The sequence below is a fragment of the Peromyscus californicus genome, unplaced genomic scaffold, assembly GCF_007827085.1.
Source record: "Peromyscus californicus insignis strain IS unplaced genomic scaffold, ASM782708v3 Scaffold_7__1_contigs__length_154581171, whole genome shotgun sequence".
In the NCBI taxonomy this organism is placed as follows: Eukaryota; Metazoa; Chordata; class Mammalia; order Rodentia; family Cricetidae; genus Peromyscus; species Peromyscus californicus.
Window position 1 is genome coordinate 38096274 of NW_026294595.1, and position 26683 is coordinate 38122956.

Here is a 26683-nt window from a genome sequence, read left to right on the forward strand (position 1 = left end):
CTTTCTGTTTACTTTAATTCTCTAGAAACCAATTTATCCACTAAGGGATCCTTTCTAGGAAAAGGTGGGGTAGGGCAGGAGTGCTTCAGTTATATCTAGAACAGTCATTAAAAAAACGAACCTGGGCCGGGCGGTGGTGGCGCACGCCTTTAATCCCAGCACTCGGGAGGCAGAGCCAGGCGGATCTCTGTGAGTTCGAGGCCAGCCTGGGCTACCAAGTGAGTTCCAGGAAAGGCGCAAAGCTACACAGAGAAACCCTGTCTCGAAAAACCAAAAAAAAAAAAAAAAAAAAAAAAAAAAAAACCAAAAAAAAACCGAACCTGAAGAATTATAAACTGTCAGTAGCTTCTAAGATGATGAGATGGCTAGGTATTATATCCCCTTTTCCTTTCTGAATGTCTGAAACATTTAGCTTAAGAAACCCAACTAAACCTGTTACTATGAATCAGATTTCTATCTGAGAAAAAGATACCGATTTATCTATGAACCTTGGGAGTCTGTCTGTTTGTGAATGGTTACAAGCCTCTTGAAGAAAGGAGTCAAGGTGTCAAGAGCATGTGTCCAGGACCACTGTTCTTGTGACAGTTCCAGCCATGAGCCATATAGGACTTACTGCGCTCAGTTTGGCGAGCCCAGAACTTCCCAAGGCTTGGAAAATCATATGTGTAAAGTCACATGCAATTGAAGTCCACAGTACAACTGGCTCCCGTGGCCCTGGCTGAGGTGTTCTCTTTCCGGTCATTTTTCACTTTCTAGAACGACTCAGCAGAGCTACAGCTCTTCATAAGGAGATGGCAGGGCACTTACCTGGCAAAGCCCACACCACGGCTGGTACCACTGGAATCACGCAGGACCCTTGTAGAAATCACTTGTCCAAAGGGTTTGAGCATATTTTCAAGTTCTTGCTCGTCCATGGACAGTGGCAGGTTAGAAATGTACAGGTTGGTAGGATCTTGTTCCTGTTGCTAAGGCAGAACAGAAAGTCGGCGGTCACTTTTCAGCAGAAGGGAGACGTTTATGCTAGCCCATTTTTATGCAACCACTGGCTCTGCAAGTCCTGTAAGCACTATACAGTGAGACCCTGGCGTGTACAGAACACTTAAGGCATCTCGGACACTTGAAAATCGTGTCTGAGGTTTTGTACAACCTGTGCAGGCCAGGCATGGTCCCCAATGTCATCCTCAGCAGATGTGGAAGTGGTACCACTGGTCTGCACTGGCTTGGGGAGGATGTTCTCACAATGCAAGTGTCAGCAGCATGCCGTGACGCCAAAATTAACTAACCACTGCTGATTTCTGAAGTCCATGCCAAGCTCACGGCTATGCAGGAGCCTACTACTGCTAATAATTCAACTTGGAGATCCGTGAAGAAAGATTCTGGACCAACCCTGTGGAGTCTAGTATAGGCTGGGTTCAACTTCCCCTCCACTGCCCCATGGCAGGATCCATACTACTTTACTCTTTCATTTCTTCTTTTTTTGATACCTGGTCTCACTACGTCACAATCCCCTAGTCTCAGCTTTCTGAGTGCCGGGACTAGAGATGTCTGCACCACCATCCTTGGTTCCATTCTATTTTAAACAGTGGTCACCAGAGGGAAAAGGATAGCTCCTAATTTAAACTAGAAACCGTAAGCCCGAGCAAGCAATACAGCACTATCAGAACAAATCTTAGAATGGAGACTAGATGGGGAGGGCAGGCTGGGCCAATCTTGGTTCCACAAAGGGCCATCTGCTATCCATGGGCCTGCAGACTGCACCTGCCAGGTACTGGATGAGCAGTGTAGAACCCCAGGCCCATGCGTGCAGAACCAGAAGCTGCGTTTTAGCAGGATGAGCAGCTGATTAACAAACGCATCAAGTTTGGGAAGAGACACGCTCATCAGATCATTTCCCACTCAGCCTTCCTTTGTTAGAGAGGAATCAGCTGGAACCAAAGACATGTGACCGAACTGTGTGCGCTGAGAATATGTGTGACCGTGATGCACGCGCAGGGAGAGCTTGCTATTCACACCACTGGGGAAAGCCTACCTGACGACAAGAATAGTTCCTGACTAAGTCAAAATTCACCTATGCAGCTGAGGTTGGTCCAAGCTTCACTTCAAAATTTCCTTTAAGCTTATGCTCCCCTTGCTTCTGGTTTTGGAGATGAACCCGGAGCCTTGAGCTTTCTAGGCAAGTTAAGTGTCCTACCACAGAACTGTATCACTCGTTCTCCAATTTTATCTTTGCACACTGAAGCACGTGAGCTGACTGCTCTTTAATAAGCACTATTGGTAAAGTCATTAATTGATGTCTTAGCCTTTGGCAATGGAATAATATCCTCATTAGGACTTCCTCGATTTCTGAAGTACACAGCATTCTAAAAATATATGTGAAGCAGCATGCATGTGTGCCTTTGTACAAAGTCTTTCTTAACATTAAATAAACCTGAAATGAAATCTTTCCTTTGTTGTGGAATAATGCTTTTGTACACTGGTTTAATAAAACGCTGACTGGCCAGTAGCCAGGCAGGAAGTATAAGGGGGATAAGCAGACAAGGAGAATTCTGGGAAGAGGAAGGCTGAGTCAGGAGACACCAACCCGCTGTCCAGGGAGCAGCATGTAATGGCACAGAGGTAAAGCCACGGAAAATGTGGCGACATATAGATGAACAGAAATGGGCTGAGTTTAAGTGTAAGAGCTAGTCAGTAGGAAGCCTGAGCTAATGGCCAAGCATTTTACTAAACCAGGATACAAAAGCATTATTCCACAACACTCCTTTCATATAATTTTCAAGCAATAACAAACACTGCCTATTTGTCTTTTTAAGACTTAAAATCATCTAGAGCTGGGGTTCAGCTCACTGTTAGAGCTCTTGTGTGACATGAGGTCTTAGGCTTGACTCCTGGCACTCCACACATGAATGAAGAAATGGATGGCTAAACCAACAAAGTCATTTAGTTTCCTACAGAATGATAAATGTCTGGTATTCCCAATAATTAAAGTTAAAAGACACAGAAGAATGGGCAACCCATACTGTCCTTAGAACTCCCTGGCCTAGGTAAGAAAGAAGGCAGTATACAGCCAGGCCAAAGGCAGAGAGCACTGGTTCTGAGCCCAGATGGTCCAGGTCCAATAAAAAAAATGAAACATTTCAAAATGTTCAACATCAACCAGCTGAACAATCTCCTTCATGAACCCTTCATGGGTGAATCAAAACAGCACCTGTCTCTGTTTTCTAGCTGAGATGAGAAGGATTCAGTGTGGTAGCACTGGTTAACTCACACCAAACAAAACATCTCAGTGTCAGTTAGATAAAGTCTATCTTTAATGCTGAAAATGTGCCAAGTTATTTAACAGATGTAGGGCAATAATGCATACAGTGTTTCAAAAAACAAGGAAAGACAATAGAGTTGTATTCAGGTGTTAAAAGCTCTCAAATTGGCCTGAAGTGGGGGCAGGGGGGAAGTCTTATCTCTTCATTGTCACCTCACTTGCTGCCTTTGCCAACTTCACCTAGTAAATCACACAGTCCTTCCAAGAGCCATCTCACTTCGGGCCCCACCTCCCCAGTCTCTGGGATTCATTCCTGTGGAAACCCACACAAGCAGGGCCACTGTTCCTAGAAAAGCGCTTCAAAGCAAAGGGCTCTTCCAGTGTATCCCATGCATTCCAGACGCTCCCTACAAAGCAACTGCAACCCCAGCCCCATCTTCTAGTAGCTCACAGGTCAAGAGAGGGGCAAGAAAACACGGATGGTGAAGCAAAGGCTTGATATGTACAAACCACACTGGGAGGATGGATGGAGCCTCAAAGATGAGAGGCTAAGTTTGCTGAGAGAACAAGGGACATCGAGAACAAGCTAAGTCAAGAGGCTTCACTTTCACAGTCTGAAATAGCAAGTGGCCTTACTTTGTCAGTTACTACGTTAGATTCCCACCCCCACCCCCACTCCTGGAGTTCTAACACTGAAGAAAATGACCACACAACCTTGTTCTAGCTCCAAAACTTCCTTGAAACCCTGTGCTTTATCTTAGAGTTCATGCCTATGAGCTCAACACTTGTAGAGGCGGAGACAGGAGAACTGCTGTTAAGTTGTAGCCTGGGCTATATAGACCAGCCTAGGCTACAACGTGAGACCCTCTCTTAGCATCTATTCCCATCCAACAGGAGAGTTAAACTTTGCTTCTTGTCCCCAACAATTTGAATTTGGAGAGAGACAAGCTCTGGAACCTGATACCATTAAGTGACTGATACTTTAGGGAGATAAATCACCATGTTTTGGGATGTCTCCCTCCCCAGAGGTGTGTTGGGAGAAGATGGAGGAGGGACTGTCTTCTGACAGCCAAACTCTGCAAAACAAGAAGGTTTCAGAGGCACCAAAGTAGGGGAGGGCATGATTAAGATTCCTAAGTCATGCATAGGTTCAGAATAAAGCAGGAACTGGCTAATTAAAGGTCATGACAATACTTTCCAGACAAAGATATGCTTTAATGACCTAAATGTTTAATGTAAGAAATGCACACCCGGATTCCTCAGACTTCTGAAATTATGACTATAAAGATTTCAAGGACTTCATATTTAAGCATGCTCACAGAACTTTTTACACATTCAAGTTTTTTTAAAAGGGGAGTTGACAAGGAAGAGATGAGCCCTTTCTAATGTGTCTTAGTTGCTTCTGGGATAAATATTAATGAAAGCAATACATACTTTGTAGAGTTTTAATTTAACCTAAAGATTTACCAATAGCGGAAAAAAAACCCAACTCAAATATTAAAATGGTTAAAAGCTTGAATGCAGGTGTGTGTGTGTGTGTGTGTGTGTGTGTGTGTGTGTGTGTGTGTGTGTGTGTGAGATCAATCACTATGATAAGAGTGACGTACAATGGACTAAATATATGTAAATATTTCCTATGACTTTAAGAAAAATATCCTGGGCGTTTGAACTCAGGAGCCTTTTGAGTGCTAGGCAGGCACTGTGCTGCTGAGTTACGTCCCAGGCCTGTGGAGATTTCTGGTATTTGTTTCCCATAGCAACAACCTTGTCAGTCAAGTTTCCTCATTTGGGATGACCATTACAGCTAGTCTCATGTATTCTTTCTTTCCATGTGGTCGACCTGTCCTGCAAACACTACCCACAATGTTGCAGTAATTTAAAACTTAAAACACAAAAGAATGGGATAAAACCCCAGGCCAGTTGTATCAGACACATACACCCCCCTCAACACACACACACACACACCAATCAAATCCTCTAAATGTCCACAAAGTCTCATTACTGTATATATTCATAGGGAATGGGACATAAAGTATTTATAGTAATTGGTGGTGCTTTGAATGAAGATTAATTTAGTCTCTTTAAAATCAGTCACAACCTCACTGTTTCATTATGTCTAAATAATAAATCGCCATGTCTGAAAAAATTATTCTGTCAATTACAGGTAGCCAAGAACAGTGGGTGCATTGGGCCTCTTTATGTCCCTAGGCACGGATGGGGTTCAGGAGCTTTTCAAACACGTGGAAAAAGAAGTCCCACACTGGCTGTGAGAGGGCTAATGGCACTACTGCTCACTTGAGAAGAAGAGCCAGGCTTTGGAGGTCCCACATGGTGTAAAGCACTCAGTCATCATCTGAAAGAAATTAACAAAACCCTCCCTGTGCTTGTGGAATGGTTCCTAAAATGCAAGAAAGGGACTTGGCAGGAGGAGCAGACATCTGTTTTCGTCTGTTTTCTCTTGTGCTGAATAGGTTCACCCACCAGCCAATGGCCGCTGGCGGTGCCTGCAGACTGCTCAGAGCATGGTGGGCCTCTGGGTAAGGGGAGCTGAATCCTGCTCATTTGTTTGCTTATTTGTTGAGAAAAGTATGCAAGCTTGCTATCCCTAATGGTCTGCCGGCCCCCAGCCAGCCTTAGGAGGTGACAAAGAGCTGTTAGGAGCTATTCTGTCTCAGGTAGCATCCTCAGAGAGTCATGCCTTGATTCTTTTCAGCCAGTTATCTGCCTTTCTTTTAATAGAATCTGATTTTTTTTCTTTTGGAGGCAGGGTCTCACATCTGTATAGCCTGGGCTAGACTGGAACTTACCATGTAGCTCAGGCTGGCCTCAAACTCACAGCAATTCTCCTGCCTCAACTTCCCACATGCTGGGACTGCAGGCATGAGCCACGACACCTGGCTTACATATTTGAGAGGGAGATACACATTTGAAACATCTGCTCTGTTTCACGTACATCAGCTTTCCAAAAGGCTCAAGGCCATTTCTGTTTGGTAAGTTTCATCAAGGTGCTACACCATGGACCTAATTTCTAAACATCCCTTTTCTGAATTCCCAGTGTCTATCGAACTTTGGAATAAAGCCTTTTCTCTTAATTAGTTGATACTTTTAATCAATAAAGCAAACACTTCATGCCCACCACATGGCAGGAACTGAGCAAAGCTGTAGAACGTAGAGAATGAATGAGAAACAGCCACCCTCATGTTCCCAGTTTACAGTTTTGAAATTCAGTTTTAAGTTAACTGTGGGCTCATACCTCATCCCAGGTATCCCAGGTGTCAAGCAACATTACAGCTCAGCCTTCCCTCAACTGAATGCCCCTTTGTTGCTTCAGATTACACAAGAGGTAAAGACTATAGTATGTGAGGTTTTAACATAACGCAGTACCTCGAGTCCTTCACTAGAAGAAAGTGGACAGTGATTGGTCCCTTATAGTGTAACCACACAAGCCAGACTTAAATTTCCTTTATATAAATTCTCTCCCCAAAAGATGTGTATCAGGTAACCCTTGAGTTCATCAGTGTAAGAGAATGAAGTGAAGACCAGATACCCAAACCCATGATTTTATGGTAGAGAACAAGAGATCTACTAGCATTTTAAAAAGTGATTTTAAAGATGAGAAATGGAAAAGGAACCAGGTCCTGAAATTTATATTCGGAAGAATGATGACACACAGCCAGCATCCCTGAATCTGCGCATTGGTCCTTCCCACAGGTGACAGAGAATCATGTCCCCTGCAAAGTAAAGCTGTGAAGCCCTTGTATGGGGCTTGTTCTTAACGCTCCTGGAAGATTGCATTCAAAGTGCATCACTGAAATGACCTATAGAGTCAATCTATATCAAGCCTGTTTTGAATAAATGCACTGTAAAGATTTCTTCCAAACAGAGCCTATCTGTTTGGAAGAAATATGCTCCTTAATACTACAGGGGCTAAGATGGTACATAGGGGCTACCCCATAAAGGCCCCTGTGTTTTTTGATAGGTTGATAAAACAGCCTTCTTTCTAACTCAGTTTTGACAATGGGTGTTGGTGTTCCCAGGATCCACAGTGAGAAACTACCTAGAGAAAGTCTACAAGTCTGGCTATGACTGGATTAGGGTGAGTGGCTGATCATCCAGATCTGTCTGGAAGAAAGACAGAGGTTGAGAATGACATCTATGTGGAGAGAAAGGCAGCCATGTTCTGGGCCTCCACACGCGGTCTTTTAGGCTCTCATTAGCAGCCAAGCAACAGGGCTTTCAGCAGGCCTGACAGAAAATGTGATCTGTATCCCACCGGCCCGCAGGATACAATGGGTCGATGTATGACTCAAAAGCTGAACAACAGAAAAGCAGAAAGCTGACTGAAAGGGCCTACCAGTGCGGCTGGGAAGTAATTACTCTCTTACTGATGGTTGGTAAAGAGATGGGAACTAGGACTCACTGGAAGCTGGCTTGCTAACACATAGAACATTTCTAGAACTCAGGAGGCAGAGGTGGAAGAATCACAGACTCAAAGTCATCCTGAGCTGTGTGGTTAAGTCCCCTCTTAAAAACCTAAAAGAAGTGGACCACACAGAGTGGTTCTAGAGTGAGTTAGAGTCCCCTAGGAAGGCTGCCTAGGAGGGCAGGGAGAGACAGCTTATGGGAGGAAGGCCGACAGTTAGTTAGCTTGGGGGATGGGAGGTAGGTTGGGTAGAGAGCTCAGAAACACGCCCAGGGTACTTTATGAGAAAGAACATCTGTTTACTGCCCGTGAGAGAAAGTCAGCCCGATTCCATCACTGTTAGGCCAACAGACCTTCCCACCCTCTGCTAGTGCTCCAACTCTGAAGGGTTAGAAAGCAGAACTGGGGAACTGAAAGCGACTGGGTAAGAACACACACTACTAGGAGTGGACCTAACCCAGGGGAAGGGAAACGTCCCTGCTGTTACCTGACACTCAGAATTTCTGTGAAACAGGACTGTGTGTTTAAATTATAGGCACTGAACATCATACATTAAATATCTCTTCTTCAAGTGTTTAGCTTCAAAATGTCAATCAAATGTTAAAATATTTTGCATTATTTTAGTAAGAAAAAATTATAATACATTATATATCAGTCACAACCACAACCAATCTTCTAAAAATGTAATTAGATTTAGCTGCAATGTAACTAAGCCCATTCATCACATGCCATTCTACATGTTCACATAATAAATGATCATTGGGATGGAAACCTTCAAAATGCTGCTTCCAGATCACCCAACAGTCAATACTGCTGCCAGCAAATAACTACAATGTAGTCTGTGATGGCCCCCTTGGAACCAGCAACAGCCAAGACTCTCATATTTTATAGAGCTCTGGGCAGTCTGTGAAACCCCTATACATGGCCCCACATTCTACATACTGCATATGAAATGTAACAAGGCTTTCCCTCCAACAGACTGTTACTTAAACACCACATTAAATGAGGTTGGACAACATGAATACAAACAGAGATGGCCATAAATGTAGTGAAAGAGATGCTCTAAGATGGCATTTTGGTGTGAAAAGTCAAGAGAAGGGACTTTCTGAAATGGGAGTAGTTGCAGAAGCCATTGCATCTCTCCTGGATATTATCAAAAGAGAAAGGAGGAGTTTTGCAGAGTGAGTTGGGATGTATAGAGTGAAGGACAGAACTGTGGTGTTTTGGGTAAGCCTCGCTTATCATTATGTCCAGTCACACATTGATTACAGGGGCAGAGTAAATATTCTACAGATCAGAACACAAATAGGCACCCTGTGTTCACAATGTGCTTACGATCTCATAGTTTTTCCACTTTTTTCAACACCAACACTGGACATTGCCCATATGATGGGCAGTCATCTGAAAACTGGGATGCTTCCTATTGATGGTTTCTGTTTGTCTTAACTTCTACTCTGGAGGCCAGCTCAGCGCCAAGTGGTATGGATTAGAAGGAAGGAATCCTTTGTAGGAAACCTTTATCTGTGTCGATTCTCACACAGTATCTCTACGCTGGCAGCTGTAGGGCTGTGAGCAGCTAACTCATCTCTCAGGTCTTCTCAAGTGACCTATGTCTTCTTCATAGTCCTTGAACTTCTGTAAGCCTTCTTTCCTGGACATGTGAGTGTTCCTCAGGGAGTGATCGTGTGGTACTATTCAGAAGTAGCCAAGGACAGTACCCAATTATTTTCCTCTGCACTTCATAAAGCCTGGTAATAGAAAACCATTGCTCTTTTGAAAAGATGACTTGAAATAACATACTGCCAAATATTAGGCTTTAAAATATTTGACACAGAAACTGATGTATGGAAAAAAAACCCCATGATTATCTTTATAAATTTACTATAGGTACTATGTGTTAGGATATCATCCAAGCTTACATTTGCCCTATAAAGACCAGGACATACACATTGGCTTAGTTAATGTGACTTTGAGATGTGTTTAGTGTATAATGAAATTTCAGTTATAGAATACAACACATTAAGAGATGCACAGTGCTTCAAGGGTTGCCTCTTTCTGATTCTTACTCATTTTTAATAAAAATATGTGAATTTGAAAGCTACATATGGTGGTTTATGTCTGTAATCCTAGTAGTCAGGAGGTGGAGGTAAAGATTCAGAAGTCCAAGGTCATCCTCAGCTACACAGGGAGTACAAGGGCAGCCTGGGATATGTGAGCTCCTATCTCAAAGAACAAGAACAGGCTCATTGCCAGTAAGTTGGAGAACAACCTGAAGTCTCTTTAGCTTTAGGATTCTAACTACTCTGGGTTGGTGATTTTGATCATGCTAAACTAACCTTTCCAAGTTCATCAAATCATCTGAAGCTTTAAGTGTTTTATACACTTGGATGTATTTGAACACACATGCTACAGTGTGCTTATTGGTATCCGAGAAGCTGTAAGAGTTAGTCTCCCTTCCTACCACAGTGGTTCCAGGGACAGAACCCGGGTTAGCAGGCGTGGCAGGGAGTACATTTATCAGCTGAGCCATCTGCAGCAGTATCCTGACTCTGATGATGAATCTGACGTGAAAGGAGACACAGACTAGTGAGTCAATCCATTCTCATTTCTAAGTGATGACATTCCGGGATTCTAGGTCTTTAACCTTGCAAGGAAACTAGCAAAAGAGAACACAACTCAGGGAAAGCATTATGTTTTACAGTAATTAAAACCCAGGCACACTGTGCTCGAATGCTTATGAACCATGAAACATATGGTCTTTGTTTTATAGTCCTTGAGTGCTTAGGCATATTCTTCACTTGGAGGAATATTTCAACAATATTCCTCAGCGAGGATGCTTAAAGTCCACCAGAAATAAGACTTGAATAAAGTCCATATAAAACTACTGAAGGATAGATTCATATTACATAAATAATCAGCATGTAAAAATCATCTGGCTATCATACAGATAAAACAGCATCTATGGCATACATTCATATCCAACCTCTCATTTGTATAAATCCATATGTGAGCCACTTATATATCCCTTCAAATTACGCACAATTACCTTTTCTATCTTCAATTGTGTGTGTCTGTGTGTGGAGGCCGGTTTACACTAGATGACTTTCTCAGTAGCTCTCCACTTTAGTTTTTGACAAGGTCTCTCACTGAACCTGGAGTTCACCAATTCAGCTAGACTGGGTGGCTAGCAAGCCTGTGACGTCCTCCTATTCCCTGCCCAGCACAGAGAGTCTTGAATATTTCACTGAGCTTGGCTTTATTTACATGCCTGTCAGGGATCCTATGTTTGCGTGGCAATCACTTTACCAACCAGCCATCTTCCAATCCCTCCCCAATTACTTTATTAAATGAATCTCCTGGTTATTATACAAAGGGATGGGTTTCACTGTGACATTTCTATGCGTATGATGGCTTGTTCTTATTTACCCATTCCTTCTCTCTCCTTTTTGCTGTTTTCCCTCCTCTCCCCAAATACTTCTCATTCTGCTTTGAGACATATGTATCCCATTACCTTCTCTTTGAGGTGTGCCTAAAATGGCTTAATTCTTTGGGCAACAAATTGTGAAGATCTATTTTCAGAAAACAGTGTAGATTTTAAAGCCTTCCGGAATTCTGATTATCCAAGAAAATCGGATGCTATTTCTGAACTCACTTATGGGGTTACATAATTTACTATGCAAAGTATACACATTTGTCAATCCTTCTTTAGAACATGAAGAAGAAAGCCTTTGCATAATTGCTATGACTGAGGATGCATGCCTGGGTGCATAGCAGTGTTTGGAGGGATGGAGGAGCAGCAACCTTTAGCAACACAGGGCTCCACTCACCTTTGCCATCTGAGCTTGGACTCCACTAGCCTTCAGGGCAGACACAGCTTTCTGGGCTGCTGCAGGACTGTCGAAGTCAACAAAACCATAACCTGAAATGCAAAAGACACTCTTCTTAAGCCATTACCTTTTGATTATATGAAGTATTAAAAAAAAAAGGACTTCATTTTGGTTCTGATACAGGCATTAGAAGTAGATGTGTGCATGATGCAGTGGTTCCCTTGGTCCTTCAAAGCATCCCTTAAAAGCATGTGGGTGTGTGCGAGGGGTGTGTGGGGACATGAGCTTTGTCTTCTTAAAGATCTTCTCAGGTGTCCTAGAGTTGAGCTGGAAAACACCTGACATTTAAGTTGCTAAGCAAGGTAAAAATAGATAGATAGATAGATAGATAGATAGATAGACAGACAGATAGATGATAGATAGATAGACAAATACATAAATAAGTAAAGGGGCATTGGGGGTGTTGTGAGAGACAACTTCAGCAACTTTTAAAGGACATAATAAAAAAAAGATGGAGCTATATGACGAGCTCAAAAGTGACAGAAACAAAAATTATGTATTCTATGGATTATCCCTTAGTTTTCTAAGTTAAAGTAAGTGTGAACATTTGATACTAAAATATAATCTAAATTTTAGTGCCTAGTTAAAAGTACTCATTTACCTAAAATAACATTAGCTCTCTTCAAAATAAAGGAGAGAAGGAAAATGCCTCCAGATACCTGAAATAGCTATTTCATCCATCTTTGCATAAAGACTAAAGACAGTATGCAACATAGCAAAACACACCTAAGAAAGGCCACTCTTCAGTGCTCATTTACCTGTGGTTTCACAAACACTGTTAATGAGCTCATCATCTATGTTCCAGGCCACAGGAAATCAAAACAGGAAACTAGGGGGTGGAGGCTGAGGAAGGCAGCACCGAATATATACATGTGGACGGTACCTACAGTGCAGACTAGCAAGAAGGAGTGTCAGAGGACCCTTGTAGATCATCAGACATCACTGCATGAAAGCAGCCAATCAGAGTGCTCACTGCAGTAACTCTTCACATACTGAGGAATGGGTAAGCATATTTAGTACAACTTAAAAGACTTGCTAGGAGCCTCGCCCAAATACCAGCTTTGCTCTGAACTCAAGTCATATGAAATTTTATTTTTATACAGGTATATATCTCTATTATGCTTGTGTACATACAGGGGTGTACCTAGATGTACGTGCATTTATTTAATAAAAAATATTAAAATATTATTAAAAATTTTTGTTTGAGGCAAGGTCTTGCTACATAGCACAGGCTACCTGGGACCTGCACTCCTCCTCAGCCTCGTGAGTACATGCACTGCCACACTTGGCTCTAAAATTAATTTCAGTGAGTATAATTTGAAAGAGAATGGCACTATTTAGAAGTCTATGAAGAAGAGGAGCCAGGCCTCCCATCAATACTCAGAATTTATGAAGAGATAGGACTGGTGTTAGAGGGACATGCATACAACAGTGAAGCGAAAGAGAAACACGGAACAGTCATGCCACAGCACTGGCCTCATGACCTGCTTCTTCACAAAGTAAACTGTAATGGAACAGACCACCAGTTACAGACGTGGACACTTCAGGAGGGAGGGACGCGCACGGTGAAATAAGCAACAGCTCCTTTATAGTACTTGGAATTGGATTGAGAGAGGCTTATTTGATTTAGTCATGACAAAAATAGCCAGGTGGGGAAGAAAAAGGAGGCAGCTGATGCCAGCCAAAGCAGACAGTGCTCCTCAATCGCCAGGGTAGGAGAAAGGTAGAACACACTTGGGGCTTATGTTAATATGCATCACGCTTGGATTCTCAGGCAAGCTCTGCCTCTGACTTTCTCACACAACTCCACAATGTCTGGAGATCATAAACAAACACGCCCTGCTGCACTGAAATGATGCAGCCTCTACTGATGTACACGTCCTTTTACCAACTCTGCCACTGCCAGTACGTTACAATAAGCAGAACCTCTCTGCCATGATGCTATCTATTGTACTTGAAGCTGCAATCTGCTCGTGTAATAGGACCATTCTTTGTTTTTATTGTTGTAATAAGAAATACAAACTGTTGCATTCAGTCATTGATAGCATGTGTTTCTGGCCTTTGTAGAATCCTACTCTAGGAATTCATAACCATTTATTGAAGATAAACAAAACTGGTAATCATGCAACCATGTGCTGTCCATTTATCTGTACTACTTTCAAGTAAAGGTAAGACCCGTACAATTTCATACGATGTCTATAGAATTAATTAGATCTCATTGTATAAACAGGGATGCAGTTGTCTTTGAAGGTGGGGCTAAGTAAAATGCAGGTTTGCTCACTGATGATCCCAGGAGATTAAGTCATCAGGTCCCAAGACCCTGAGTAGTCATAGTCATCCTGTTTACTGAAGTCTGGCCCCATTGTGAAAAGACTGAACATGGGCAGAGTATGCTTTGTTTTTCTGCTTTGGTTTCTATCAAACACAGGCTTCTTTTGTGATAAAATGAGGTTTTCTGTCTGCACTTTACCCGTCTGATTTACCCTCACTCATGTTTTTCTTCTGTGTTAATGTGTATATGTACTCTCATCTCATCTATAACTCAATTTCTAGCCAAGCCTTTGTGGGCTTTTCTGTCCTAACCTGCCTATGACATTACTGGTAAGCACCTCAAAATCTTTTGTTTGCTAAATTTGGACAAAAATTGAAATATAAAATACCAACTGAATCGTCAACAACTAATGCACCTTATTCAGACTTAACATTTTCTTCATCTTAACTTTGTCCAAAAGAGAGTCTGCCATATAAGTTTGTGAAAAAGTCTCATGACCTTCAAAGATCTCTTGGAGTCCTGTGTGAAATACTTGAATATATTCATATTTAGTATAGCGTTTCTCATTTATAGCAATTCTCTATAATCTCTTATGTTTAAATTTATCTATATGCACTGAAACTATCATATGTGAAAAACTATACACATATATACATATACCGACCATAGCAAGTTATTGTAGGTGGCATGTTACCCAGCTTTATTATGAACCAAACTGCTATTTCTCATTTGTCTCAACATTACCCCATCCTGCCAACTCATTCTGGCTGGCATAACTTTATAAACTCCCTCTTGATCATCTTCTCCCCTTACCTCTATTTCACACGCTACAGCTGCCGACGCACACTATGCAGAGGCTAGTGAGACCGAGAATCCTGGAAAGAATCACGCGTGGCCCCACAGGGCAGTGTCTCCCAAGACCTGCTTGATGAGAAGGTGGCCAGGAGACTTGCTGGATTGAATAGCAGCTCTGAATCACCCTTACTTTTGTTTAGAAGCCTCATAAATCTCTCTATCTGTGGACACCTTCCCACAAACATGCAGCTTTGCATATGGCAGTGTGAGATTCGCTGTCCTTGCCTAGACCACACTGAACATGGGGCAGATTCTGGTTTCCAGGAAAGAGGCGGCCACTGGAGAAGAGCACATGGTAGTGCCTTTCAGTCTGGGTACTGGAGAGTTCAGCTGGAGAAGGGGTTCTCCTCCACTCAATGGCACAGCTCTGCTTTTTCAGCATTATGAACTGCCACATCAGATTTCTCTGGGGTGAGGAAGAAAGGGAGGGATGGGAGACTAAAACCATTTATCCACTGTGATTTCTCTCCTAGTTTGAAGTTCACTTTTGAGATCAGCTTCCTGCTTTGTGCTTGGTGAGGGCCTATTTTTCTCCATAAAACCAAAAGACTTTTTTTTTTGTGTGTGTGTATGTCTCTGATCTCCCAAATCATTTATTGATGCTAAATAAAACCAATCTTGGCAACTAAGTGCATGCATTTCCGCATTCATTTGCCTCTCTCTGGTTTAATTCATTTTAAATATTTATTGGGTACCACTCTACATAAAGCACACTCTATTCGCTGTCCTAAGGCAAAACTGCCTTAATATGCCATGTTGATTAAACACGGGCTTAGATATTTGCCACAATAGCTCCTTTAAATCTTGGCACTTTGAAGAGGGGAGCATACAATGAACCACTTCAAGTCTAGATTAAAGGAAAGGACTGGCTTACAAGGGGAGGCCTCACCCTAGGCTTCATTTATGTTCTCTGCCTTTTTCATTGCTAAGCCAATGCCCCATCACCACGACTTGAAAAACTGGAGTCTAATTAATGAGGAGATCTGCCTTCTCTGCCTATTCCTGTCAACCTTGCTTCAATTCCCGGGGTCAGTAGTTAGAGTCAAAGTCAGCTGACTTCATTCTTCCATTTTCCTAGAAATCACATGCCTATTGTTAAGACACTGGATCATTAAAAGTCAGATGCGCAGAGCATCTGCGCCACCCTGCTCTGGACGCTTTCACTCGCAGCTCAAGGAGCTGGATGAGCTCATCCTAATTGCATGGAAAACTGAAGGTCAGTGCATCAAATTAATGCAGCAGCATATTTCAAAGGGGCGCGTGACCTCCCCTCCCTGGTACAATTTGGTCAGTGAAAATGGTTCCCTCCTCCCTGCCGCCAATATTGTCAACAGGCATTCAGCAGAGAACAATCGAGAGTATTGAAACATGTAATTAAGTACTGCTTAAAACTACTCTATTCTAATTAATAGAGCCAATTTACACAATATGTAATCTTTTCAGTTCTTTGGTACAGTCCAATGGTCTTCAGTAAGCAGCTCTAATCTCCCCAGGCTCAGGAAAGGAAAGCTATTCTTTAGCTCTGCTCCCCCTCTTTTAGAGGCAGGGGCTAAATGCCAACTCGTATTTTTACATGTTAACTCTACTGGTGCCAAATCCGGAATTCTGGCAAACTGCTAGTTGTGGGGTTTCCAGCCAAAACTCAACCAGGGACAAAACAAACGTAAGCAATATGCTGACATTGTGCAAGACAGAAACTGGGTGACACACGAGACTTGCTTTTTTAACACCGTGAGGTTGATTGTGAAACTGAAGACCAGTCACTCGGTTGTCTTTCTGAAGCTATGGCCAAGGGGATGACTGCCCACAGAAACATACCTTTGCACTTGTTGGTTGTCTTATCCAAAATTGCCTTCGTGGAGACGATTTTCCCATATCTAAAACAAAAGGCAACAGGAAGAAGTCATAAGGAACTCTTATTCATGTCCAAGTCCAAAGAACACACATATTTTTTTCAAACATCTGCAAACTTTAAAGTACAAAATGTTCTTTACTGAGGAGCATGCAATGAGAATTCTGAACTTTAAACTAAAAAATGGAATGGCCAGGCTCTCCCTTTGAAGCTCTGTATGAAGTTTGATGTTTAGCTTTGAAGACTAGGTACTTTCCTGACAATCTTTTGGGGGGGAAATGCACTGTACACTCTATACAAAAATTTTTTTTTTCCTTCTGGTAACATTATGTCTGTGGTCAACTACAAAGCCAAATACAAGGCCACAGATCTATTAAAGTCCTACGACCCACACAGCTTTTATGAAATACAGACAGCAAAAAAGTTGTTGTATTATTCTATTCATCCTGGCTCAGTGAACAGTGCTGTGTGGTCACAGGCTAGGTGGCAGCTGTATATGTATTATGCCTAACAAACTTAAAAGAGAGTGGTAAAAGATAGGGTTTTTTTTCTTTTGCAAAAGACTTCTACATTTATAAATGTTACTAATATCACCTTCTAATTCAGTAATAACTATTAGTATGGTGAGCGTGAGCATGTATGTGTGTATAAAATGGACGGTTGAGACTATGAAACTGAACAGGGATTAATCACTAATTTAATGATTGTGTGCATGAGAAATGTGGTTAAATTCCTTATGGTGTCACAGAAATTGGGGAGAGGAAAAATGCAGACTATTCTGATTTGGTGCACTGCTCCTAAAAGTTAAATGTTAATTTATATTCACATACAGATACTAACTCCATACCCACTTGGTGCAGACCCTGAGGAGAAGAAGCACTATTACCTACGCTTGTTTTCTAAGACCTCAGGGAAAATTCTGAAAAATAGTATTTATATTTTTTAAAATCAAAGTAAACTTGAGAGAAATATGCAGGACATATTTCATGAGTCTGGGGCCCAAATTTCCTCACGTATATATAGTTAAGTTCTAAAATTCCACTTTCCTGATGGTTAAGTTACAAGTTTCTAAACATGTTCTCTTATGCCTTTCTCATGATGGACTTTTGAGGATTAAAAGATGGGATGAGTCTTAATGCTGGGGATGTAGCTGGGTGGTTGAGCACTTGTCTAGCATGTCATAAACGCACTGAGGCACTGGGGAGTGAGAAAAGAAACTCAAGTGTCTTAAGTGTGTTAGGCAATCTCAGAACTCTGCATCCCGTTCTACACCACTCTGAATATTATAAACTTGTACTTGTACATTAAAAGCAGCTGAAATACATTTGTCTGGAGAAAACAAATGGCATGAGCTACCTCTCTTAGCCATTTAATTCTCCTCCTTCCACTCTGTATAGTCACGTAGTCCAATGAGTTCTAACTAGGCATGAAAATAAAGATCATTTAGGGTTCCAATGATAATTACATCCAAGAGACACAATGCAGCACAAACACCTTCAATTCCCTGAAGAAGCACCGAGCATTTATAACAACATCCACTTGGATCACTACGTTTACAAAAATAGATGTAAAGACGCAGGAACACCAAAAACAAACAAGGCAGGAAGACGACCCTTTAGCAGCCACTCAACTTTCAAGGTCACATGCTTGGTCATTCCCAGCATTCTCCCATTTGTAGGCTTCAATGAAACATTTCTTAGACTCTGTCACCCGCACATCTCCAAAAGCAGGGAAAAGTTGGTATGACTGCAGCTGAGAACAAGGGGGCTGACAGTCACTGAAGTGAGGATACTTCGCCTGAGGTCTCAGAGCGCGGGCTTTTTGTCAGCCAAGCAGTAGGACATTTAGGACAAGGTCGGGAGTTGGCATTGTCCCCTCTGCTGCTGCTTTGAACACTTCATGATGGCAAAGACACAGAAATGTAGGGGACATAAAGAGGCTAACACTCAGGCCACACCACACCCCTGGCCCACTGAGCTCTTTCTTCTCTGCCGCCCGAGACATGGCGCTCACGCTCACACCTGCGCTGTGTGCACTGCTCTTCACCATGGGAACCGGTACCCACAGAGGCGGCTCTCAGGCTCTCATTCCATCTCCGTGGTCCATCTGGGGCTTCCCTGTCCATTCCGCTTCCTTGCCTCTCTTTTTACATTTAGTTTTTGATCCTTAACCCTGACTTTATTTGGACATGTATCCAGAGATGTAGTTGTAATTCGTTTTTTATGATGCCATTTCTCTTTCCTGACTTTTTTTTTTTACACACAAATTCTGCAAGAGCTTTTGTTTGTCTTCACCTCTTTCTTTCTACTTAAATGTCTTACTGTTTTGTTAAGATAGCAAGTATTTAGTTAAAAATTGCCTCCTGCCTACCACTTTCTAAGTTCTATTCTCAAAGCAATCTAAACACATACTCCATCTCCTCCCCGTATCTTGATTCAATAACACTGTCACTCTCCCCATCTCCCACCAAGCTCAGGTTACCCAGGACTGTATCAGTGCAGTCATTCCTCAAAGATGACTGTAACCCTGCCGAGCTTTGTCTCTGACGCTTCCAAAATCCCCTTCTTCCCCACGCTGTCTAGACTTACTTTAAAAGCACTAAATAGTCCTCTGGCCACCACCAGTCTGTCTAAGAGGACCCGTCTGCGTAAATGTACCTCAAACACCACTTTAGACATGTCCATCCCATCTGTCCATTACCCCAGCTTACCCAGCTAGATCCCGAAGGACCTGTGCCAATCTTTTCTTCCCAGAAGTCAGCCCTAATTGTCAGATTCACTGAAGAAATAATAAAGGGGATTACAGTTACCAAACTCCTACTTATGCTCTTAAGGCTGTACCATGAACAATGATGAGGTTATGTGTAGTGTCTTATATACATCTTATGTATTTTATTTATCTTCACAATCTGTTATTACCCCCATTATTGTAAGTGGTAGAAAAAAAAATCACGTTTTGAGTCTAAGACTTTGCCTAAATTTCCAAAGTTCAAAAAAAATGCATGTTATTTAAGTTTACATTGCAGCCTATTTACGAAGTTATTATGAAAAGCAGTGTGTCCTTCATTAGCTCAGCTATGAAAGGAGATGGGGGGGCGTGACAATGAACGGTCGGACTCAGTGGTCCCTTCCATTTCGATACTGACGCGGATTTCTCTTTTTCCAAGGCCAGCCGTTTTTGTTTGTTTTTTAACACGAAACAAATGCATGGTTCGAGACTGACAGAAAGGAGAGGAAGAGAAGACATTCTGAAATTGATCAGTTTGACTTTCCACTGCGGTTTTCATCAGCTTGTGGGCCAGGCCTGAAAGACCGTGGTTTCACAGAGAGGTAGAAAGGCTTCCACTCTGTCTGCGGAGTTACGGTCTGCTGGCTTCCTGCACACAGGGAGGTGATTACTTGGAGCCACTGAGGGGTGTTAAGGGGTTTCCCTTTCATTAAACATCTCCACGCCGTCCACTCAGAGCATAATGGGAAATGGTCACTGTTGTCCTGACAGCTTTACTTGTAGTGAGATTTAATAATGGGGGGGAGGAGGTGTCACAGGTAATTAGAACTGAATCTGCATCTACTGTCAATCACTAGTGCCCACAAGAGTAACAGATGGTTGGGTACAAGTTGATAAAGCAACCCAAACTTTCAGCTTCCCTTGTTGCCATCTGTAGCTTAATTTGTTAAAAAAAAAATTTAAGGAAAAGAGAGGTACAATGTACCAGGCAAATGGGGGCTCTTGACAGGCAGAATGCACACTCTAAGAACATGGAGCAGGAACACACCCGAGAATGTGGGGGTATAGGGCTGTGTGGAAGCACTGTGTCCATGCTGATTCCTCAGGTTTTATCCAACTTCAAAGTATGGAGGCTCAGACCGCAGCCCTCGCTGCCCTGATTATGATGCTCTTTCTATGAGTAGCTAATCCACTCCAGAGGAAGCACCACCAGTAACGGGATAAAGAGTAATTAAGAGACGTGACTGCAGAATAATTAGAATTTCAAAGGGAGAGGATAACAAGTAAAAATTCACGTTTAGACCTACTTGCTTATGCGGACAAGGCTAAAGAACTGCTTAGAATGTACTAAAACTTCTTTAGTTTGCAATATATCTTTATTCCTTTCTCTCCCATTACCACTTATGACTAAAAATCAAATATATTTTACTTTTAATTTGAAAAAAAATGATTTGCTTGTCCCCATAGCTTTCTCCCTTCTAAGTTATATCTTTCTTTTTAGTTTATTCTAATCACAAAAGCAATACATACTACTGGAATTAGAACACAGATATTAGGCTGATAAAATTAAAATCACCCAAAGTCCAAATCTGAATGGTGGTGCGCTCCTTACAGGTTCTAAGTGATGTATGTGCAAACATGTGCACACACACCTTCTTTCCCTTCCTACTTGCCATCCCCTTCTTCCCAGTTAACATGTTTGGGTTTGGGAGACATGCGTCTACACCAACCACCACCAACAGATGGCGATCGTGGTTGATGTTATCTTAACACTGGTCATTTCAAGTTGAAGGTACTACTTGCAGTGTTCACGCCAGACTTGGAATACACTATGAACATTATTAGAGCTGTAAAAGCAACGAGTGATTTAAACAACAGTACAATGTAATGCGTGCTTATTTATAATGTTGACAAAAAGATACACTGCATTTGAGATAGCCAAATGTTGCTCACGAATACAGGAGGATGGCTTATGTCTACTTTAAACTCAGGAGTGCTCCTTAAGAACAAAATGAGAGATGATGTCACTATATAGATAACAGACAGCAAGAAGGACAGATAGCATGAAGTGAGGACAAACTAAGAAAAAATAAAAACATTACAGACTTAGTGAGTTCATTGGGGGAAGATTAAAGACTTTTTTTTTAAATTGATACAGCTCTTATTTTGTGACACGGACTGTTGAGTGATTGCTTCATAATTTAATCGTCACAACAACCGTTTTCTTTTGACTAGGTGGTATATGATTTCTACTTTGTACATGGGAAACTCAGGAGCAGAGTGAGTCCACTCAAGGTTACACAGCTAATAAGTAGCAAAGATACAGGGCAGGAAGTTTGCTTTGGAGTGTAAAGGCCACGTGTGTTGACAATTACAGAAACGTGGGTCACCAACCACAGACAGGTTCAAAGCAATTCCACTTTGAGTTGCGTGCTTTATATGAGGAAAGGGCAGACTGTCACTACTACTGTCTCTAGGACGGACACTGATGACATTCACAAAGAGGTCACATTGGCCTACCTTGGGGTAAGATACCCAATAAAATATATCAGTGAGAGAAGGTCCAACTAGGCTTAAAGTTTATAAGGAATAATTCGTGGATCTATTCCATGGGAACAAATCTGGGGACTGTCAATCAAATCCATTCCTGTTATTTTGGAATTGTTAAGGGAAAAGAAAAACAACCCTCATATATGACTATAAACTTAATCGCACTCGGGACGTAGAAGTAGGTGGATCTCTGAGTTCGAAGCCAGCCTCAATCTACAAAGTGAGTTGCAGGACACCCAGGGCTACACAGAGAAACTCTGTCTCAAAACAAAAACAAAACAAACCCCCAAAGTTATCTTCACCCCTAGACCTCCACGTACACACCTACCTCTATGTCCACCCCACCGCCACAACCATAACCTCATTCCTACTCTGACAGGCACACAGATGATGCTTAAGATGGAAATTTTCTAGCTCACTCTTTCTGGTGCTTTGTTTTGTCAAGGGCCTCTCAGGAAAAGGGGATTTCCTAAAATTTGCTTTAGCTCATCGAACTGTGTGCTTAGACAGAGTAAGGAAAACAGAGTACAAATGACATCCGTTTAACAGAAAAGTTTGTTAGTGAGCAAGGCCTAAGGTAAAAATAGGAGTGATTTACCCATGCTGTGCTGAAACCCACTACCTTAAATGAGTGAATTGGTAATATGTTCTCTGTTTAATAAAGGAAGTAGTAGGATTTGAAGATAAGATACAAGACGTGAAAATTTTCAATTAGGCAATCAAGTTCAAACAGATTTTTTTAAGACTATGTTTCACACTGACAATTTTCATGGCTTCCAGAAAACTGGTCTAGGACATGAAAATATTAAGCATATATAGAGATATTTCAGTTGTTTTAGCCAAACTCAGATAACCACCCCATCTACATGTGTTGTATGGCTGCGAGGGGTTGTATACCCACAGCACAGGGAACTGTGTCTTACACACTTGGAAATGAAGCCAGAGTTTCCAGAAGGAAAATGCTTGGCAAGAGAAGCAACTGCAGACCTGAAGGGCAGAGACAACTGAAGCCCTGGTGCAGAAGGCCGGCCGATCCCAGGAAAGACTAGCACAGCAGGAGAGAGCAAATCAAGAAGGCAACTCACCGATACTCAGGGCACACCCTAGCGCGACCTTCACCCCACAAGGCCGATGAAAGATGTGTGAGATGCTAGATCTGCTCGGAAGGGGACAGTCCTTGGAGCGATGTGAGGAATTTTCAGTACAAAACCACCTTAGTACTAAAACAAAAATACAAGATCTTGTCTGCAGAATCCTAAACAAAGAAGGCATAAACAGAGAAGAACTGTCAGGCTGAGCCATCTACAGCCTTTGGGGAGCACAGAAATCCAGGCAGAGTATGTTTCATGCAAACCTATCTGAGAACAACAGAAATCAGGGGTGGGAAGGTCCTGGAGTGGCCTGCCTCCCAGAGAAAGAGAACAGATCTTGGCTGTAGATTTCTCAGCTGCAGGATTCAATGGCAAAAGCAAGATTCTAGCAAGATTCGCGGAAAACTTTATGGCCAAGAGTAGCAAAGAGAGCCATGTCTTTTAATTCACTCGCTTATATGCTTAAAAATTAGTATGGATGACTGAGGAGAGCTGGGGGTTTCCAGAGGCCAGCAGAGATTTAAGACAAATGGCTTCTCTGGAGGAGCCTTAAATGCCCAATTAAACTTCTGAGAAAAACAGTCCCAGGGGTCTGCTATGGAGAGTCAGGGGCTTGTCGTGAATTCAGAAGACAGAGAAAAGAGAGCCTCAAGTTCACGTTTCTGAACTGGAGAGGTCAGTGATTTCGGCCCAGAGCCTGCAGGCTGGGACACATCGCAGAACTCAGCTCATCGACACATGGTCTCAGGGACAGCTAGCCTGGCTGCCCTGCAGCAGGTGAGCTGACGGAGACATCACAGAGATTCTGGGACCAAGTGTCATGCCATACTTCTGTTTCAAGAGGAAACATACACCTATACAGTTGTGTTTTCCCAACACTAAAAGATACCTAAATCCTTCAAATCAAAATGAAGTCAGCCATTTTCCTCCAGATTTTGGAACCAATAAACTTCTCACTAAACTCAAAACCATTCTCATCACCTTTCCTGTATGAAACCAGCACTGTTCATACCACATTCAGCTAGAAATAAAAAGTGCATAGAACAAACAGTAAACTATCTCGCTAACAAAAAAAAAAAAAGTAAAGATGCCCATGGACGAGGCGAATATTCGGGGAATATTCTATGAAAAATGTACAGCCTGTCTTCTAAATAAAAATATTATAGAGGCTTGGATTTATTGCATGGATTTATGATTACCAATTCTATCACAACTGGCAATAAAGCAAGGTGAAGCGGTTTCACAAGCGTGCACAGCACACCGATGTTCACGTACATCCCAGCACTATTTTCACAAGTCACACTATACTGCAGCTCTTTACAATCACAGGTGCTTGGACCCAGATTACTGTTCCCAAACACAACATTAGAGAGAAATAATACTGTGGTGATATTAAGTTCCCCAAAATATTGTGCACACTAATAAACTTATCTAGGGTCAGAGAACAGAACAGCCACTAGATATAGAGGCCAGAAAATGGTGGCACACACGCCTTTAATCCTAGCATTCCAGAGGCAGAAATCCGTCTGGATCTCTGTGAGTTCAAGGCCACACTGGAAACAGCCAGGCATGGTGACTCACGCCTTTAATCCCAGGAAGTGAGCCTTTAATCCCAGGAAGTAATGGCAGAAAGCAGAAAGGTATACAAGGCGTGGGGACCAGGAACTTAGAGCTGGTTAAACTTTTAGGCTTTTGAGCAACAGTTCAGCTGAGAGGCATCCAGTCTGAGGAAACAGGATCAGCTGAGGAATTAGCAAGGTGAGGTGGCTGTGGCTTGTTCTGCTTCTCTAATCTTCCAGCATTCACCCCAATATCTGGCTTCAGGTTTGATTTTATTAATAAGACTCTTTAAGATTCGTGCTACATAATATATGCTGGAAATAGAACCAACAATGTTTTTTAAATGTATGTCATGCAATTGATCTCAAAGTCTCATACACTGATTAACATACAAGCCGTAAAGCAAAGACAGCTTGACTTCAGAAAGGAGACTTTTCTCTGGATCGATGAAGCCATCATGATTACTTTTTAAACTGTTTTCCTCTTCCACTAAAATCTACAGTGTGTTTTTTCTGCTGCCTTGATAATCTCATCTTATGTAGTAATTTACCATAAGGAAAACTTGGTTATAATAGTCAGAAGGCAGAGATACAGCTATGGATATAGTCTCAAGTTCTAGTACAGCCAATGGCCAGCCCTGGGACATTCTTGTTATCTCCATCTATAAAAAAGCCAATAATACCTACCTCACAGAAGACAGTACAGTTTGGTTCATAATGGCCATTTTCTCCAAACCCTCTCCAAAATAAGGATACCAATGACAACAACCTGGAATACTTTCTTATCAAATCATTAATGTGACCCTATATTGCAAAATGTTGAAGAAGAACAGACCCACTATTTTTTGTTACTTTTTAGCACAGTTTTCTTTGCATATCACATATAAATACTCAACACGTTATTGGCTGAATACATAAAACTTAAACAGGCAATATAATTTTTTCCTAATGAAAGTGTCCGGGGAGAGAAAAAAGTGTATGTGGGGGAACTGGCAAAGATAGAAGAGAACTCCTACATGTTGTCTTGGAAAATAGATATGGATGGAATTTTATCCTAATTTAGCTAATAGGATCATAGGAAGGAAAGCCATTTAGGAGTTTAACATGAAATAAAAAACTAGTAGCAAAAAGAAAATTACAGAGTTGGGGCATGGGAGAAGTCCAGACAATTCCTTTTAAATAGCTCTAATATGTTGTACTTAAAAAAATAAATAAATAAATACTGCAGCTGGGCGGTGGTGGCGCATGCCTTTAATCCCAGCACTCGGGAGGCAGAGCCAAGGGGATCTCTGTGAGTTCGAGGCCAGCTTGGTCTACAGAGAGAGATCCAGGACAGGCACCAAAGCTACACAGAGAAACCCTGTCTCGAAAAACCAAAACCAAAACCAAAAAAAAAAGCAAAATAGAAAATCTTAGATACAGACAGACACACACACACACACACACACACACACACACACACACACACACACACACACACACCCCAGTCAGAGTCTGTAGAAACTGAATGTGCACAACTCCACACTGAAAGCCATAAATAACTACTGAGTTCAAAGCAGGGCAGAACGAGAGGAGTAAAGCAACCATGTTTTCTGCAGCACTTAGAACAGAATGCAAAATTACCTCCATGTCATTGATTCTGCCACAAGCCAAAAACACAGGAGTCAAACTGGACGTTTCTTGGACTCAAGTTGGCTGTGATACAAAATACGGCATCAGTATACTGACTACCAAGTACACTTCATCCTTTCGGACAATGTCAATGCTCCGCTGGCCCACAGTCCAGGGAAGCCAGGCTGAGAAGAGACTGACGAGGGACACACTATTTATCTTCCTTATTTCACTTCTCACAAATTTGGAGAGATGGTATAGAGGCATCACAGTGAAGGGCACATTTGGTCTACATAAGCAAGGGAACACCAGCCAGAAGCTTGACATCTTTAAATTGACTTCGCTCCAAAGGTCACTTGTGACAACAGTTGCAGCTCCGAGAGAGGGGCTGGAGGGGGGATAAATAAGGCTCCCACATTGATTACCCGCAGGTTTGTCCCTGAACCACACTGTCCTTAGATACTGCAGATAAAGATGAGCAAGCGTTTCCAAAGCACAGGAGTAGAGACACAAGGGCTCAGAACCTTACACCCTAAGGAAGGCAGAGAGACATTCTCTTTGTATGAGAGCATGCAGCTGAAGCAAAGCACATGCTTGAAA

At 42.1% G+C, this 26683-nt stretch overlaps 1 protein-coding gene across 9 annotated transcripts in view; it reads right to left on the minus strand.

Annotated features, from left to right (window-relative positions):
• Positions 1-26683, minus strand: part of Rbms1 (RNA binding motif single stranded interacting protein 1) — a 225319-nt gene that overhangs the window by 32122 nt on the left and 166514 nt on the right. For all 9 annotated transcript variants that reach the window (XM_052726257.1, XM_052726256.1, XM_052726263.1 and 6 more), the window contains exons 3-5: positions 16512-16570; positions 11507-11598; positions 808-965 (exon numbers count right to left, since the gene is read on the minus strand). In XM_052726257.1, the coding sequence (XP_052582217.1) occupies positions 808-965; positions 11507-11598; positions 16512-16570 (309 nt within the window). The remainder of the gene's footprint in view (positions 1-807; positions 966-11506; positions 11599-16511; positions 16571-26683) is intronic.